The sequence below is a fragment of the Anarrhichthys ocellatus genome, unplaced genomic scaffold (genome assembly GCF_004355925.1).
Source record: "Anarrhichthys ocellatus isolate YVR2014 unplaced genomic scaffold, GSC_Weel_1.0 scaffold15, whole genome shotgun sequence".
Taxonomy (NCBI): Eukaryota; Metazoa; Chordata; class Actinopteri; order Perciformes; family Anarhichadidae; genus Anarrhichthys; species Anarrhichthys ocellatus.
The window spans coordinates 4,937,410-4,951,726 of NW_022280045.1; the positions used below are offsets into that span (position 1 = coordinate 4,937,410).

Consider the following 14,317-nt stretch of genomic DNA (forward strand, 5'->3'; position numbering starts at 1 on the left):
GTGTGTGTGTGTGTGTGTGTGTGTGTGTGTGTGTGTGTGTGTGTGTGAACGCATTGGCGTGGAAGTTGTGTTTGTATGTTGTTCTCGTGACTTTAACTGCTCCCGAGTTTGTGTGATACAACGTGTGTCCCCTTGGGGACAAAAAACGTGATGTCATGGCCGCAGAGTCTCGCTTTGTTACCATCACCGCTTCCTTGTACCGTCTATCCTCCTCCTCTTTGTGTTTCTCTTTCTCTTCCCCCTACTTGTTCTTGACTTTGTCTTTTGGTTTACATCCAGTCTAACAGGCCCAACCTGTGTCAGAAATATCCAACGTCCACCTTCCTTTCCTGGATTGAACCATATGGTGTAGTTCGCAAAGCTCTCACATTATAGCACATATGAAGAGAATGTGCCTCAAGGAGAAGCATCTGTGCCATTGTCAGCTCATTGTTTTAATCGGCGTATCATAGCCTGCAGAGTGAACTGTCCAAATCTCAGCACAGTGTTGCTTTCCAGTCACTCAGCCTCATTTTTTTTATTTGACAGAGCATTATGCAGCAAATTGCATCCATTTAATCAACTTGATATAAAAATCCTGCGGACAGAGTGAGTAAAGAATGGGAGATACAGGCGGGGGAAATGATCAGACATGGCATCAATGCGTTGACTTTGTAACAAGCCCTCCAGCCAAGTGCAAATGAAATGCTACTGCCACAGCATACTGAACACAAACCCAAAGACATCCAATCATCCTGACTGGATGGCTTTGGGTTTCCTTCAAGTGGCAGGATATCGCCTCTCTCCTCAAATGTTTAGCAATAACAAGCAGCATGCAGAATCCTTTCACCCACTCTGTACACCTCAATACTTATCTCCCTTTTGGCTCCACATTCAAAACCTTTTTTCCCACGATTATAGAACTAAGCTGGGCTCCATCAGCCATTGAAAACCCCCTGTGGTGTGACATATTGATCACCGCCCCATAAACATTAGCTTCGCAAATGCGTACCACCTCCACGTAAAGCATCTCATCGACTCCTGAACATCCACTAAGACACCTGCCCAGACAAATATGGACATCTGAGTGTGTTGCTGAATGATTTATTCCACACTCCTCGCTTCCCTCTGCAGAAGGGCACTGAGATACCTGCTGGCTGGAGTTGACCAAATGTTCCTGACAGTGTTGCTTGTGTGAGAAGTCTCAAGGACGGGCCAATATTGGCAGTTTGTACATTTGCATTTAACACACAAACAGAATGCATTTCATGCATGTGCTCACACAAAAATAGAATACATTAAGTGATTGGTCCCAAACATTATTCTCTACACAGTTTTACAATTTAGCCTAAATTATTAAACAATGTGATTATGTTTCATTATGTTTACCAAACAACGCAAGACTTTTGTGCCAATAAATAATGAATTAAAAGAATAGTTTGACATTTTGAGAAATATGCTTTTTCACATTCTTGCCAAGCGTTAGATGATAATTTGGATATCACTCTTGTGTCTGTTGTGAAACTATGGTTAGCTTACCTTAGCTTAGTTTAGTATAAAGACTGGAAACAGCTAACTGAGATCTAAAGGTCACAAAATCTGCCTTATATTACCTACAAAGCTCATTAATTAACATGTCATGTCTTGTTTGTTTAATCCGTATGCAAATCACTGACTATTTCTTAGTCAGGGCAGTAATTTACCGGAATCCTGTCCGACATTTTAATTTGGGAGCTTTTTGCTGGCAGGCAAAATTAGATGTCTTGAGACAGAGCCAGGCTTGCTCTTTGTGCGAAACTAAGCTAACTGGCTGCTGGCTGTATACGCGTTGGCAGTACAGATGTGAGAGTGGTCGGGATCTTATCTTAATTGTCCACCAATCTCATACATTCAGGAGCATGTTGATACAGAACATGTTTTTCACATCGTCATCCTTGAACACACGCGTGGTGCGTTCATGTGAGTGGGGTGTTGAAGGTGTACGCTGGATATCTCACCTGAGCGCTTTGCTCAGTGTGTGAGCATCTGGTGTTGGAGCCGATGACTCACTGCGGCCTCGCCAAAAGAAAATCTGTGTTCAGAATGGCCGGTAGGTATATGCACGGATGTTTGCCGTGGATCAAGTTGTCACCGAGGTGGATTACTCGAGTACTCACAAACTCTCATGAACTGAATGCGCCTCTGAGGTTTCTAGCTTGGTTTGAAATTTTTTTCCTCTGTCCTCAAAAGTCCCTCCCTCCCCTCCTTGCGGAGCAGATGCACTGTTTTCCCTCCACCCTCCCACCTGCTTCACCCACACACACACACACACACACACACACACACACACACTTGCTCTCTGTCTCTCACTGAGCTACATTTTGGTCCACAGATAGAACTACTGGTGAAAAGGAATCACTCTTTCTTTTTTAAATCACACACACTGGTCTCATCTCTTCGTCCTCATTCTCACTCTTCCCGCTTCCTATTTCGCATTCACAGTTTACACTGCTTTAATGTAAAGCAGATGTTTCGTTAATGCATTTTAAGTACAACTGCAGACCAAAGCACGCAATTATAGACTTAAGTAATCACATAAATTACTTTATCGCCTTGTGGTTGTTTCCTTCAGTAATTGGAGAGTTTGTGCACGGCATACAGCAGACACACATGCAAAATAATAGCAGTATTTCCTCCTGAGACGTGAGATGGCCTTGGTTAAAGGCTCCTTTGAGAGAGAATATCACAGCAGGTTTTTATTACATATGATTTTGGTTATCCACTATTCCAGCCACTATTACGTACCCAGGCACAAATAGCCTGCGGATACCACTAAAGGCCACCGTGGCTGATTGCAGCCCCTACAGCTGTAGCTATGATTTGTTCAACTGCACAAGCAACGTTCTGCCAGTCTTTTCATTTAACCCCTGCAGCGTTTGGCCATATGAAGCCGTATGATCCCAGCAAAGATCTGCTTATACGTGAGTTTAAAAGGACCCGAGCCTTTCTCACAAAGAGGCTGAATACCTTTCAAGCAGCATGTTTGTTTTTACAGTCCTGAAGGTGCCAGTTTCACATAAAGGCTTTTCTGGTTTTATTGTTGTCTTCTTTAAACCTGGTCTCTTATGAGAATTGTATTATTCTCTGAGAAAAATACCAACTTCATCTAATTCTCACGTTTTTGGTGTATATAATGTAAAAAATAGTGTAAGTTAAAAAAAAAACTTTAAAATGAATACAGTTTTAAAACGGTTTTCCTGCAGGTTATATAAAAGTTGCGATTGTGGCGCCATCCACTGTTTGATTAATGACAATGTACATATCGGCTCTTTTTACAGAGATAGTGAGATCGATGACGCATGTGATCAATCAGGGGATGTCCATGTACTGGGGGACATCCCGGTGGTCTGCAATGGAGATCATGGTGAGTGATGGAAAAGGTCTTTGTGTATCTCCTGGCAAGCAACACCAGATTAAGAAATAAAAAAGCCTATAAAAGACAAACAGTCCTGGTTCTAAGGCTGGCAATATATTGACATCATTGTTTTTTGTTTATCCCTGTAATCATACATTTTTAATACCATGAACACACTGAGAAATGTTCAGTCTAAATTACCACTACAAAGCAATTACATAGTCAGTTATCTTCCAGAATGGCTTCAGAAAATGGAATTAAAGATAACATCACCTAGACAACCTTGCATGTGATTTCTGATTGAAATTTCGTGAAATTAGAATACATCTATAATGATTTAGAGCTCAGTGGGGGATCTAGTTTATCTAGATAGATGTTTGGTTCACACTACTGAAGCTTCATGCTTTAGAAAGGGGCAATGAAATCCAAAATGATTTAATATGTTACAACACATACCATACAAAGAGGAGCGGGACAAGAAGAAAAAAAAGAAAATCTTCAAACACAATGGTTGCACATGTTCTTTATCTCATTAATATTTCCCTGTTCCTTTTTATTCCCTCTTCATATTCAATTAGGAAGCATATTCTGTGGCCAGGCAGTTTAATCTAATTCCACCAGTGTGTGAGCAGGCAGAGTATCACTTCTTCCAGAGGGAGAAAGTGGAAACTCAGCTGCCAGAGCTCTACCATAAGATAGGTATGTCTATAGTAAGCTTTTGTTAATAGATTTAGTGCTGCAATAGATTTTGTACCCTGTTGCTCAGTGGCTCTTGTTCTACCTCAGGTGTGGGTGTGGTATCTTGGTCACCTTTGGCCTGTGGAATCATCACTGGGAAGTACGAGAATGGCGTCCCAGAATCCTCCAGGGCCTCAATGAAGGTACGGCTTAAATTTATTTAGACTGCCTGCCTAGTGTCTATATGTTATATAAGATCTATTTTGACTCTTACGCAAGAAGTACAAAGCCAGCAATTAAACATATTGTGGTTCACGTTATTATGCCGGATTTTGAGAGGTAATTATAATTCTTATTCTGGTTCTGCTCCTGCAGCCATACCAGTGGTTGAGGGAGAAAATAATGAGTGAGGATGGGAGGAAACAACAAGCCAAGCTAAAGGAACTGACTCATATCGCGGAGAAGCTCGGATGTACTTTGCCGCAGCTAGCCATAGGTAAGGACATCCTCAGTCCCTCAACTTTCCATTCCTGTGAGAGCAAACAGACAAAATATTGTTCACAACCAAATCCTGTGTTTCTCTCCGTAACTGTCTCAGACCTCGATACTATATTAACAGCTGTATAAACTCCTCCTATCCCCGGTCTTTAGCTTGGTGCCTGAGGAACGAGGGAGTGAGCTCAGTGCTGCTGGGATCCTCCAATCCAAGGCAGCTGACAGAGAACCTGGGAGCCATCCAGGTATAAAGATGTTTCCTGAGCCTGAATAATACTGAGTAAATATTTCATTATGTGGTCCAGTCCAACAGCATTAATCGTGTGCTCCGTGTTGTGCTCCGTGCAGGTAATTCCAAAGATGACGGCAGGCATTGCCTCAGAAGTGGACCATATACTGGAAAATCGTCCGCACACGAAAAAGGACTACCACCATTAGGATGGGCCCTGTTTTAGTGAACTATGCTCCAAAAGCTTGTCAAAGCTCCCTTCTCACAGCCATGGCACCATAAGTGTGTGCCCAACTTTGCTCGTGTACGCGTATGACTGTATGTGTAAAGTGCTCTGCTTGGCTCCTTGTCTGTATGAAGATCGACCAGTACTCATTATTGTAAAGTGAGCTACTTGACAAAACATGCATGCTACAGCTATAGCAGCCGGGCCATTGGACTGAACAACAGTTAGAAGATCCAGGGAGATTATTTCAGCAGCAAAACTCTCTTCAAGCTCAAACGAGCTGCTGAACCACAAATTAAAAGAATCATAAGTTTAGATTAATGGTGAAATAGATTACTGTACAATCAGGCTCAAGCTCATTCATGTGCCAGTTATCAAGAAAAGAAAATGTAAAAGGCACATATTGTCCACAGAGTATCACATAAGCTCATGGTAGTGCAGTAAATACATGAAAAAAAGAGATGGTGTATCAAAATGTACCCAATGTTACAGAAATCACGATGTTTGTGATGTGAAGAAAAAAATCAACAATGGCGTGTGTAATTGGATCTCAGCAGACTGGATGACATGCTTACATTTCCCATGGCAGCTGGAGCTGGCCTGTCAACGTGATGAATTATTTCAGTACCGGATTAACTGAAATTCTGCTCACAATGTCGCTAATACCAAGAGAGCTATAAGTCAAACTAAAATATGTTTCAATGCATCTGTTCTGACTGTTATGTATATTTTCCTTATCAAGCAGCTATGTCAGAGTGAGCTTTTCATCTCATGTTGTAATATTTTTCTTTTTCACTTATGCAAAAGTACAGCATAGTGTACTTCCCTATTGTTCCTCTTAAACCGGTTTTTAATTTGGACTGTGCCAGAATTTCTGTCAGTAAGGATAATGTCTGATTCATTTAATTCCAGTCTGTGTTGTGGCAAAAACTTTTGTCTAGTTTGAAGTTGGCGAGGACCTCCTGAGGGAGAGCTTGTGAATTTAAGAAGCAAAGCCATGTAGCTAATTAAGAAAAAGAAAACCATATGGACCCCTGCAGTCATTGCACCTGGAACTCTTACCCAACTTCTCTCAGATGCCAGTTTAAGCCTACATGATAGGATCATCTTTGTTATGTCTGTTCAAACATGTACTTTGGTGTCCATCAGATTTGTACATACAAATAAAGAGCTTATAATTATCATGTGGTATGTTTTAGAATATCTATAGTCATTTTCTATTAATGTTGGATTAATGGATGCCTTCTAATTTTTGCGTATAGACGTGTTGTTTGGTAAACCGCAGTAAATAAAAAACAACTTGTCGTAGTTACTGCTGTTTGCTGCGGTTTGTCTGTGTCCACCTGTTTTATAATAAAAAATAATATGTGAATTATTTATTTGACTTGTGAAAAATATTTACGCCTTTGAGACATTTTCCTCTTTTATTTATATATATATATATATATATATATATATATATATATATATATATATATGTGTGTGTGTGTGTGTGTGTGTATGTAGCTACATATATATATTTATTTTATTTTAGTTTGGTTGCTTTTTTTGGTTCCCATGGAAACAAGGGCGGGCGTTTCCGGTAAATCCTCCAATGAGGTGCCGTTGTTCAGAGACGTGATATCTGATTGGCTCCAGGGGACTTCCGTGAATCTTTTCCGGCTGCCGCTAGAAGCCCGCGGTTTACAAAAGCTACTGCTGGACGAAGTGAAACAGTTTACACATAAAATCTTCTTTTTTAACCTTCGCCAAACTGCTGGAGTGGTGTCAAAGTTGTGCTAACGCCACGGTAACGTACCCTCGGACTAAAGTCGTTGAAATTGCACCGGAAACACTGCAATTTACGAACCAAACATCGCTCGACTTTGGTTTTGTTTGTAGCGGCAGTAACGCTTACGTTAGCTGATGGCTAGTTAGCCACACAGCGCAGTGACGGTAACGTTACCTTGTCAACAAAGCGTCAACTGAAGCTGCTGCTCCCTTGTAGGAAACAGGCCGCACAGTTTCTTTCTACGGGGTGAGTGTTGTTTCGCTCTTAATATTCACATCAGACGCAGACAACCGAGCAACTAAACATACACTATTGTTACAATGCTGCAATCCATTAATTCTCTCTGTCTGGGTCAGTCATTGTCAATACCAGCTGGATAAACAACAACAATGTCGCTGTCGACCGAGGCTCGTTTTGGGGGGAGCCAAAGCTACAATAGAGTTAAAGGAGACACTATTTGTGTGGTGCCCGACCTCACCTGTGACCTCCTGGAGGATGACTTCGACCTGAATAGGTCCTACCCGTGTACTCGGAGGCCGCTGTACAAGAAGAGCCTCTGGGCTCGGCAGCGTCGTTATTATCCTGGCTCCTCGAGCAGTGAGTAACTACTTTGGTTGTAATTGAGAGTAGAGCTGACATGATTTAACAGTCAACACACCGAGTTTGTTATACTTTTTTTTTTTTCTTACAGGTGAAAGTTGGGGTGTTTGCACTTCTGTCGCAGCAAGAAACCTTCAGATCTCGAGCTTACACCATGGCTCCAAAGTCTCAGCTGATTCCCTGCCTCATCCACCCACTATGTCAGAGACAGAGGAACGCTTGTTCAGTCAGCTCATCTCTGAAGACTCTGGCCTGTCTGGATCTCCTTCTACCCTCAACCCAAACAAAGCTGTTCTTACGGTCGACCATAAAACCAAAGAGGTACCGTGTGTCCACTTCAGGGTTTTCTGTGTTTTTTTGTCTTAAGTGACTGATGAGGACAATAACTTTTGTAACTGGTCCAGTATTGAGGCATAACGTTGTAACCGACAGCTGCAAAACGAGATGCAAGGGCAATTGTGCGGCGTCAATGTAACTACATTAACTAAAAGTGCTTGTTTTGCTACTGACAGGCTCTGATTTTTATTATAAGTGTCTGACAACATTATGGAAAGGACCCAACAGATCCAGTACCTTTGTCATGGTGTCAGAGTCCCGCTCAAGGAGAAGTCTAGTTCTAAAATCTTAATATCGGGCAGCAAGAGCTCCCACTTTTTACAGCTTTCTTCCTTTGTGGGCTTTGGGTCACAGCACCCACAGGAACGCCACCAGTCTCCCGAGCTTTGCGGCCTTGAAGCAGCTGGGTCCCCCTCCTCCGCCCAGTCTCTCTCTCCCCTCGTCCACTCTTCAACTTGTAGTAGCTCTTCATCCTTAAACCCTGGCTCAAATAAATATGGGCAGCAATTTAATTCAAAGACCTCATCCAAATTGTCGAAATCATCTGAATATTCAGCCATGACATTACAAATCTTTTAGATAACACAAAGCTACTCTCTCTGTACTCCAACACAGCAAACTCTGTCCGACGTTGCCACCGTTGTCACCTCAGAACGAGACCAATCCTTGAGCGAAACTCTTTTATGTCAGACGTAATGTCAGACACTGTCAGTGGCAAAAACAAGGACTTTCACTGGACGTTAATTGCCGATGCCAAATTGCCTGGATATGATTATATTGCAGCCTGTGAGCAGCTGCCGTCTGCAGCGCTCTCGCTCATTACTGGACCAATTTCAGAAATTGCTGTCCGTATTAGTCAGTTAGACACAAAAACTTGGAAAATAGGTTTAATATCCATGTTGAAAAATACCAAAGTTTCCCTTTTAATGAGAGCAGTGGCGAATTAGTCAAACAATATTGCAACTAGAGCGTGTGCTGTAAATGTGTTTCTTATCTTCATTTTTCAGATTTTGTCAGCAAATGAACAGGCCTGCAAACTGCTCGAGTGCACCACCGGTGAGCTGATTGGAAAAAAGCTGCTGTCCATCTTGAAGAAAACCAGTCAGGTCCTGGAAGAAGCATTGGAAGAAGATTTTCCTCTCATGGATGGAACTGTTGCGGCTGTGTCTGGAAAAGTGGTATGAAAAATGCTGGCTGATCTTGGACCAAACTTTAAAATCAAAGAGTGTGTTTAACATGCCGCTCTTTCTGTAGGTGGATGTTGTGACATTATCTGGAGAGATGCCAGTGTCGGTGTGTACCCACAGAAGGTCACAAAATGAAGAGCACTGGCTTGTCATGATGGAAAGTGTGGAAAGAGTCTCTGCCTTTCTCTCCTTTACACAAGATGTAAGTCATTATTTAGCAGCCATGGAAGTGTGATTTTTCTTTTTTTTGTATTTTCATGAGAATTCCTGCTTTCTTCATCTTTCTTTCTAGGGTAGTATCATAACCTGTGACTTGGCGTTTGCCCTTCTTCATGGATACCAACATCCTGACGAGTTAAAAGGGGCGTCTGTGAAGGAGCTAATCCCCTCTTTACAAATCCCCCTGCACAGTAATGCGTTGCCCAAAGTAAGCACACTTTACAGCCAAAACGGCGCCACTCTGCTGAGGAAAGCTCCCTGTCTTAAGCTTCGCTTCAAGTTTCTGTTTACCAAGATGCTTTTTTTAGACGGTTCCAGGAACACGGAGAGAATAAATATTATCCCACAACGTTTTACGCTCAGGTAATTCTGTAAGTCTGCCATCTTTGACTTTGCATTTCTTTCAGACGCTGAGGATTCAGAGAGTGTGTGGTAAAAGCAGAGCGGGTGCATCCGTCCCACTGTGTGTCAAGCTTCGGGGAGCAGTGGTGTGTGGGAGGCCCCGACATCACAACAATGGGACTGGTTCCACCGGTCCAACAGCGACTGGTGAAAGATCCAATGCACAGGAAAGCCGTCCGCTCACCTCCTCTGTGTGCAAGTCAAACGGCTTAAACCCTGAAGAGCCGTCCTCTGGTAAGGTGTTTTTTAGGGATGCTAGGTCGAAGAGGGATTAACAACACTCAATATTATTTTGGAGAAATTGGTGCCTTATCCACAGTCTATGTTATGCTGCCCAAGCACTGAACATCCTGCAGTTAATACTCCTCAGCCTTTTATAGTAAGACAAATACACACAAGCTACACAACCCCTGATGGAAAAGTAATGAAAACCCTGTTTCCTTTATAGATAGAAACGGTTCGTTTTAAGGTAACGAAATCCCAACGATTCTGAATTTCAGTTGATTTTACACTAATGAAAATCTAGTTATAAATATCGTATTATATTTCTGCAAATAAATCCCCCATAAACCTACACACTGTTCCTTTAAGGGGTTGAGATCGTTCCTCTACTTCTCAAGCTAAATAAATAATTTTTGGAAACATTGGATCTGAAAACCGCATTGTCACAAAGCAAAACTTAGGGCTGTTTTTTAGCTCATGAAACATTGACAGCTTTGCGATTTCTGGAGGTTTTCACTAGGGCTGATACTGACTAAATTAGCTGGATCAGATAGTGGCGACAATGTTTAACCAATCAAATATGCAAAATAGTGACCATAGGATAAAGCTATGCCCCCCAATATATGTTACTCATCTCGTACTGTAATGTAGTAACGAGTTGTGCCTTTTCAATGTGTCTGGACTCTTACAGACGTGAAAGCGGACAGCGTTGTCCTCTCCCCCAGCCCTGCGCTGGAGTACTCCGGAACAGTTTGGGTGTTTGCTCCTCTGAGCGGTCTCCTCCTGCTCCACCCTGATGGCTCAATCTGCCACATCCACAACCACCTGGCTCTCAGCCTGTTCGGCTACGACGAGGACGAGCTGCTGAGCAAGGTCAGCCGACACGACCAGCTGAGCCAGGTTGTCTGTATTGACTGCTCTGCCAACTCTCACTTCTGTCTCTGCTGCTTGGTCCTCAACAGAGTGTCACTTTTCTGATGCCTGGTTTCTATGGATGGATGTCTGACACAGACAGAAAGGCCAGCAGCCCCTTCTCTGAGTCTCAAGCGGAGGTTAATAAAAGCACAGCCTTCTCCAAACTGTCAGGGAAATATGGTGAGCGTTTGTTTGGGTCAAACAACATACACAGGCTTCTGTGGTGTCATATCTGTCTAAACAGGCTTTTTTCCCATATGCACCTCACAAATGTGTCCCTCAGTGTCAGTGCTGCTACTCTGATCATACAGTGTGTTGTATAATATTTTCTCTCAATCCTCAGACCCGTCCTCACTGGTGGCGGGTGATATGGCCATGGTGCATCAGGCTGTTCTGGGAATAACCTCCACAGGGAGAGGCAAAATCTTCACTGGAACCGCTGCCCGGCTGGAGAAACCGGGCAGCGGTTTGTTGACACTTTCTCCTCCGGTTGTCACTTCCACAAGAGTGGTTATGTAAGTATTAATCCCCATGTCCCTGTCATAAGCTACCTGAATGTTTTTAGTCCAAAACTCCTTCATACTGCCAAAGTGTGAAAGAAATGTACCAGACCTGTGACAGCCATATTACTATGGTATTGTAGTGTTATAATATATATTTTACTACACTACCAAGAGTTAATGTCCCATGGTGTGGATAAAGCCGCCCTTGTATTTGAATGATACACAATTAAGGCCTCAAACGGTTATGTAGTAGATACATTAATTATTGCTTGATAACCTTCTTTATCATAACATTGACTATACTACAAGGTTTTAATAGTCTTGAGCTTTTATTACAGCTGAACATGTCAAATCTACAGCTTCCAGACAAGAGCGTGCATCAACCTGAGTGCCTGGAGAAAATACTCCTCCATAATGTCTCGTTTACAGTTATGATTCCCTAAGTCAAATATTCAATGAGATTGAATTCCTTGTGAATAAGAAGTGATCATTAAATGTCACATGAGTCAGAAGTCTATGAATGCACTGATACTAAGCAACATACAGTAGAGGTTTAAATCATTCTGTGTGTGCACGTCTGATCACTAAATTACTTTCAAAACATATCTAGTACAAGACGCCTTTTTATATTATGATCATTACATTGGTATTTGATCCTGATTGGCATTCCAATACTTGGATGAAAATCCGGCGTTTCTTTCCTCAGGGCTGATGACACTGCGGAGCTGATGGGGGAGGCAGCAGCCCGGGTCACTCTCTGCACCAGCCGTCTAGACGGAGCTGATTCCACTGAGGCACTGCTCAGGACGTTCGCCTTGGTGGAACCTCCACAAAACGAGACCTACTGCCTGGTTCCCTCCGGACCACCACACCAGAACCAAGACCAGCAGCAGCTCGGTGATGAAGTTCATAGAAATAATCAACCTGCCATCAGGATTATCTCAGGTAGGATGCGACTTGTAGTTTTAGTTCACAGTCATTTAGAGTGATTTCATATTTACAGTGTGCAGTGGCATTAAAATAGTCCGTCGTTGAGCATTTTTCAGTGTTTTTTTTTTTTTTTGTTGTTTTGTGTTTCACTTCTTCAGACACTCCCAGTCGGAATGGACCAGCTGTTGGCGGCACCTCTCCTGACGGAGGCAAAGCCCACCGCACATGTGGCTCGGTCCTCCAACACACCAGCTTTGAGGTCATTTCACTGGAGAGCAGGTGGGGGTAGTTACAAGTGGCAGTTCTGTGTCTCAAGAGACAATTCATTAAAATGTTAGCACCAAAATATGTAACTGTCTTTAACTTTATTTGCACGTAATCACAAAAAACCTCACATGTAATTGTTAAGATAGCCCAATAGTTATTTACGTTACCGAGGCTCATAGACATGGATAAAATTAACAGTGATTTGCAGACATCACTGAAGAATTTAAATATCTTTTTCACTGAATAACTTCTTTTACAGATAAGTAGCTAGTAGCCACTGAAATAGGTCAGAGTTTCAGTGATGCGAATGTGGTGCAGCCCTTATTGTCACTGACATGCCGGCTTGAGATTGGAAAGAAAACTGTAAACATTCTTCAGAATGTTCTTTTGATAAAATAATACCATCAGGATTTGTTGATCTATTGCCATCAGTTGTTGTTCTTCGTCATCAGTTTATTCAAACTCAATTTCCCAGGTCGTCCTCTGGCTTCTGTGAAAAGTTCGCTGGCCATGGTGGTTCTGATCCAGGCCCGGTGGACGATTCTCGTTCAGCACACATAGTAGACTCGGCCAGCTGTTACCTCGACGTTAACAGCGACGGTGAAGTGGTGACCCGGGCCCTAGCCGACCTCGATCTGAGCAGTAGTATGGAGCTTCTCAGTGGCGGAGGGTACATTGATGATAACCAACACTCCATGACGTCCTGCGATACAGCCGAGCTGCTGCGCACGCCCTCCCCGTGCGTGGTCGGGTCCGACCAGGAAGCTGAGACGGGGAACACTAGTGTCGAGGCCAGAAGTGAAGAGCGAGTAGAAAACAGCCACGGCGAGCAGGATCAGTGGGCGGCTCTTTCTACAATTCACAAAGAAAAGAGTCAAGAGTTCGGCATGCCGGTGAACGGCGGGATTCAGTCAATGGCGGACATTCCTGCAACATCTACTCCTAAGAGACAGAAGGTGAATGGACACACCTCGTCCTCAGACGCTACACAGATGCAGGAGGGGCGATACGAAGGAATCGCGTACCACAGAGACGGCACGAGAGTCGGTTGGTACCACTGCTACTGTTATTCTTCCCTCAAAAATTCTACACATGGTGTTACAAAAAAAAAAAAAGGCTTTAACCAGTCCAGTACCTTGTTTTCTCTCCAGATGTGCAGTGTGATGTGTGCAGGACTAACCTCCCTGATGGAAGCTCCATGTTCTGTGTGTGGATGTGTAGGCCTGGCCAGCAGGGGGCACTATTGCATACAGATCGACTGCTGCACGACCAGTCAGGAGCCAGTCTAGGAGAGGTCAGTAAATGTCTTTCATGCTGAGTTAGCACACAAACTATCTCGTCTATCAAAATGTGAAATGTGTTGTTTTGCTTTCAAATCATGGTTCTGCCCTCTGCTCGTCCTTTTAGAGGATTGGTGAGGCCAGTCATGGGGAGGTGTTGCGCTCCACCATGGATCTGGAGCAGTCTCGAGCCTGTGACGGGCAGTTTGAAGAAGAGTACCAGCCTCTTAAAGCTGTCGGTAAAGGAGCCTTTGGTTTTGTCTGGAAAGCAGTAAGGCGCTCTGATGGAACAGATGTAAGAAAATATTTTTCGTTAATGTCGAAACATATCCCATTTTTCATCTGTGTAGAAATATTGATATCGATGTGTTCATCGATTTTATAGTAAACCAAGATAGATCATAAGATTTTTTTTTTTTTATTCGCAGGTGATAGTGAAGTTCATTAGCAAGGCCAGGATTATAAGCGACTGCTGGGTAGATGATCCCATGCTGGGACCAGTCAGCCAGGAGATTGCCATACTGACACGAGTACAGCACCACAACATAGTCAGGGTAACTGAGCTTTAAGCCTTTAACATACAAGGTTGTAAAACAAACCTTTATTTGCTATGCTAAATTATTTAGCTCATCCTATATGTGTGTGTGTGTGTGTGTGTGTGTGTGTGTGTGTGTGTGTGTGTGT

At 43.0% G+C, this 14,317-nt stretch overlaps 2 protein-coding genes across 7 annotated transcripts in view; both read left to right on the plus strand.

Annotated features, from left to right (window-relative positions):
• kcnab1b (potassium voltage-gated channel subfamily A regulatory beta subunit 1b) overlaps nucleotides 1–6,182 on the plus strand; it is a 32,806-nt gene extending 26,624 nt beyond the window's left edge. For all 6 annotated transcript variants that reach the window (XM_031854750.1, XM_031854752.1, XM_031854748.1 and 3 more), the window contains exons 10-15: nucleotides 3,297–3,382; nucleotides 3,952–4,072; nucleotides 4,160–4,254; nucleotides 4,427–4,547; nucleotides 4,703–4,791; nucleotides 4,895–6,182. In XM_031854750.1, the coding sequence (XP_031710610.1) occupies nucleotides 3,297–3,382; nucleotides 3,952–4,072; nucleotides 4,160–4,254; nucleotides 4,427–4,547; nucleotides 4,703–4,791; nucleotides 4,895–4,984 (602 nt within the window). In that variant the 3' untranslated portion in view covers nucleotides 4,985–6,182. The remainder of the gene's footprint in view (nucleotides 1–3,296; nucleotides 3,383–3,951; nucleotides 4,073–4,159; nucleotides 4,255–4,426; nucleotides 4,548–4,702; nucleotides 4,792–4,894) is intronic.
• Nucleotides 6,183–6,654: 472 nt separating this feature from the next.
• The window catches only part of pask (PAS domain containing serine/threonine kinase), a 10,741-nt gene continuing 3,078 nt past the window's right edge, over nucleotides 6,655–14,317 (plus strand). The window contains exons 1-16 of the mRNA XM_031854998.1: nucleotides 6,655–7,018; nucleotides 7,129–7,369; nucleotides 7,464–7,693; nucleotides 8,716–8,886; nucleotides 8,963–9,097; nucleotides 9,188–9,322; nucleotides 9,522–9,750; nucleotides 10,430–10,611; nucleotides 10,701–10,833; nucleotides 10,997–11,168; nucleotides 11,863–12,101; nucleotides 12,245–12,365; nucleotides 12,829–13,400; nucleotides 13,505–13,647; nucleotides 13,761–13,928; nucleotides 14,062–14,187. Of these exons, the coding sequence (XP_031710858.1) occupies nucleotides 7,162–7,369; nucleotides 7,464–7,693; nucleotides 8,716–8,886; nucleotides 8,963–9,097; nucleotides 9,188–9,322; nucleotides 9,522–9,750; nucleotides 10,430–10,611; nucleotides 10,701–10,833; nucleotides 10,997–11,168; nucleotides 11,863–12,101; nucleotides 12,245–12,365; nucleotides 12,829–13,400; nucleotides 13,505–13,647; nucleotides 13,761–13,928; nucleotides 14,062–14,187 (2,964 nt within the window). The 5' untranslated portion in view covers nucleotides 6,655–7,018; nucleotides 7,129–7,161. The remainder of the gene's footprint in view (nucleotides 7,019–7,128; nucleotides 7,370–7,463; nucleotides 7,694–8,715; nucleotides 8,887–8,962; nucleotides 9,098–9,187; nucleotides 9,323–9,521; nucleotides 9,751–10,429; nucleotides 10,612–10,700; nucleotides 10,834–10,996; nucleotides 11,169–11,862; nucleotides 12,102–12,244; nucleotides 12,366–12,828; nucleotides 13,401–13,504; nucleotides 13,648–13,760; nucleotides 13,929–14,061; nucleotides 14,188–14,317) is intronic.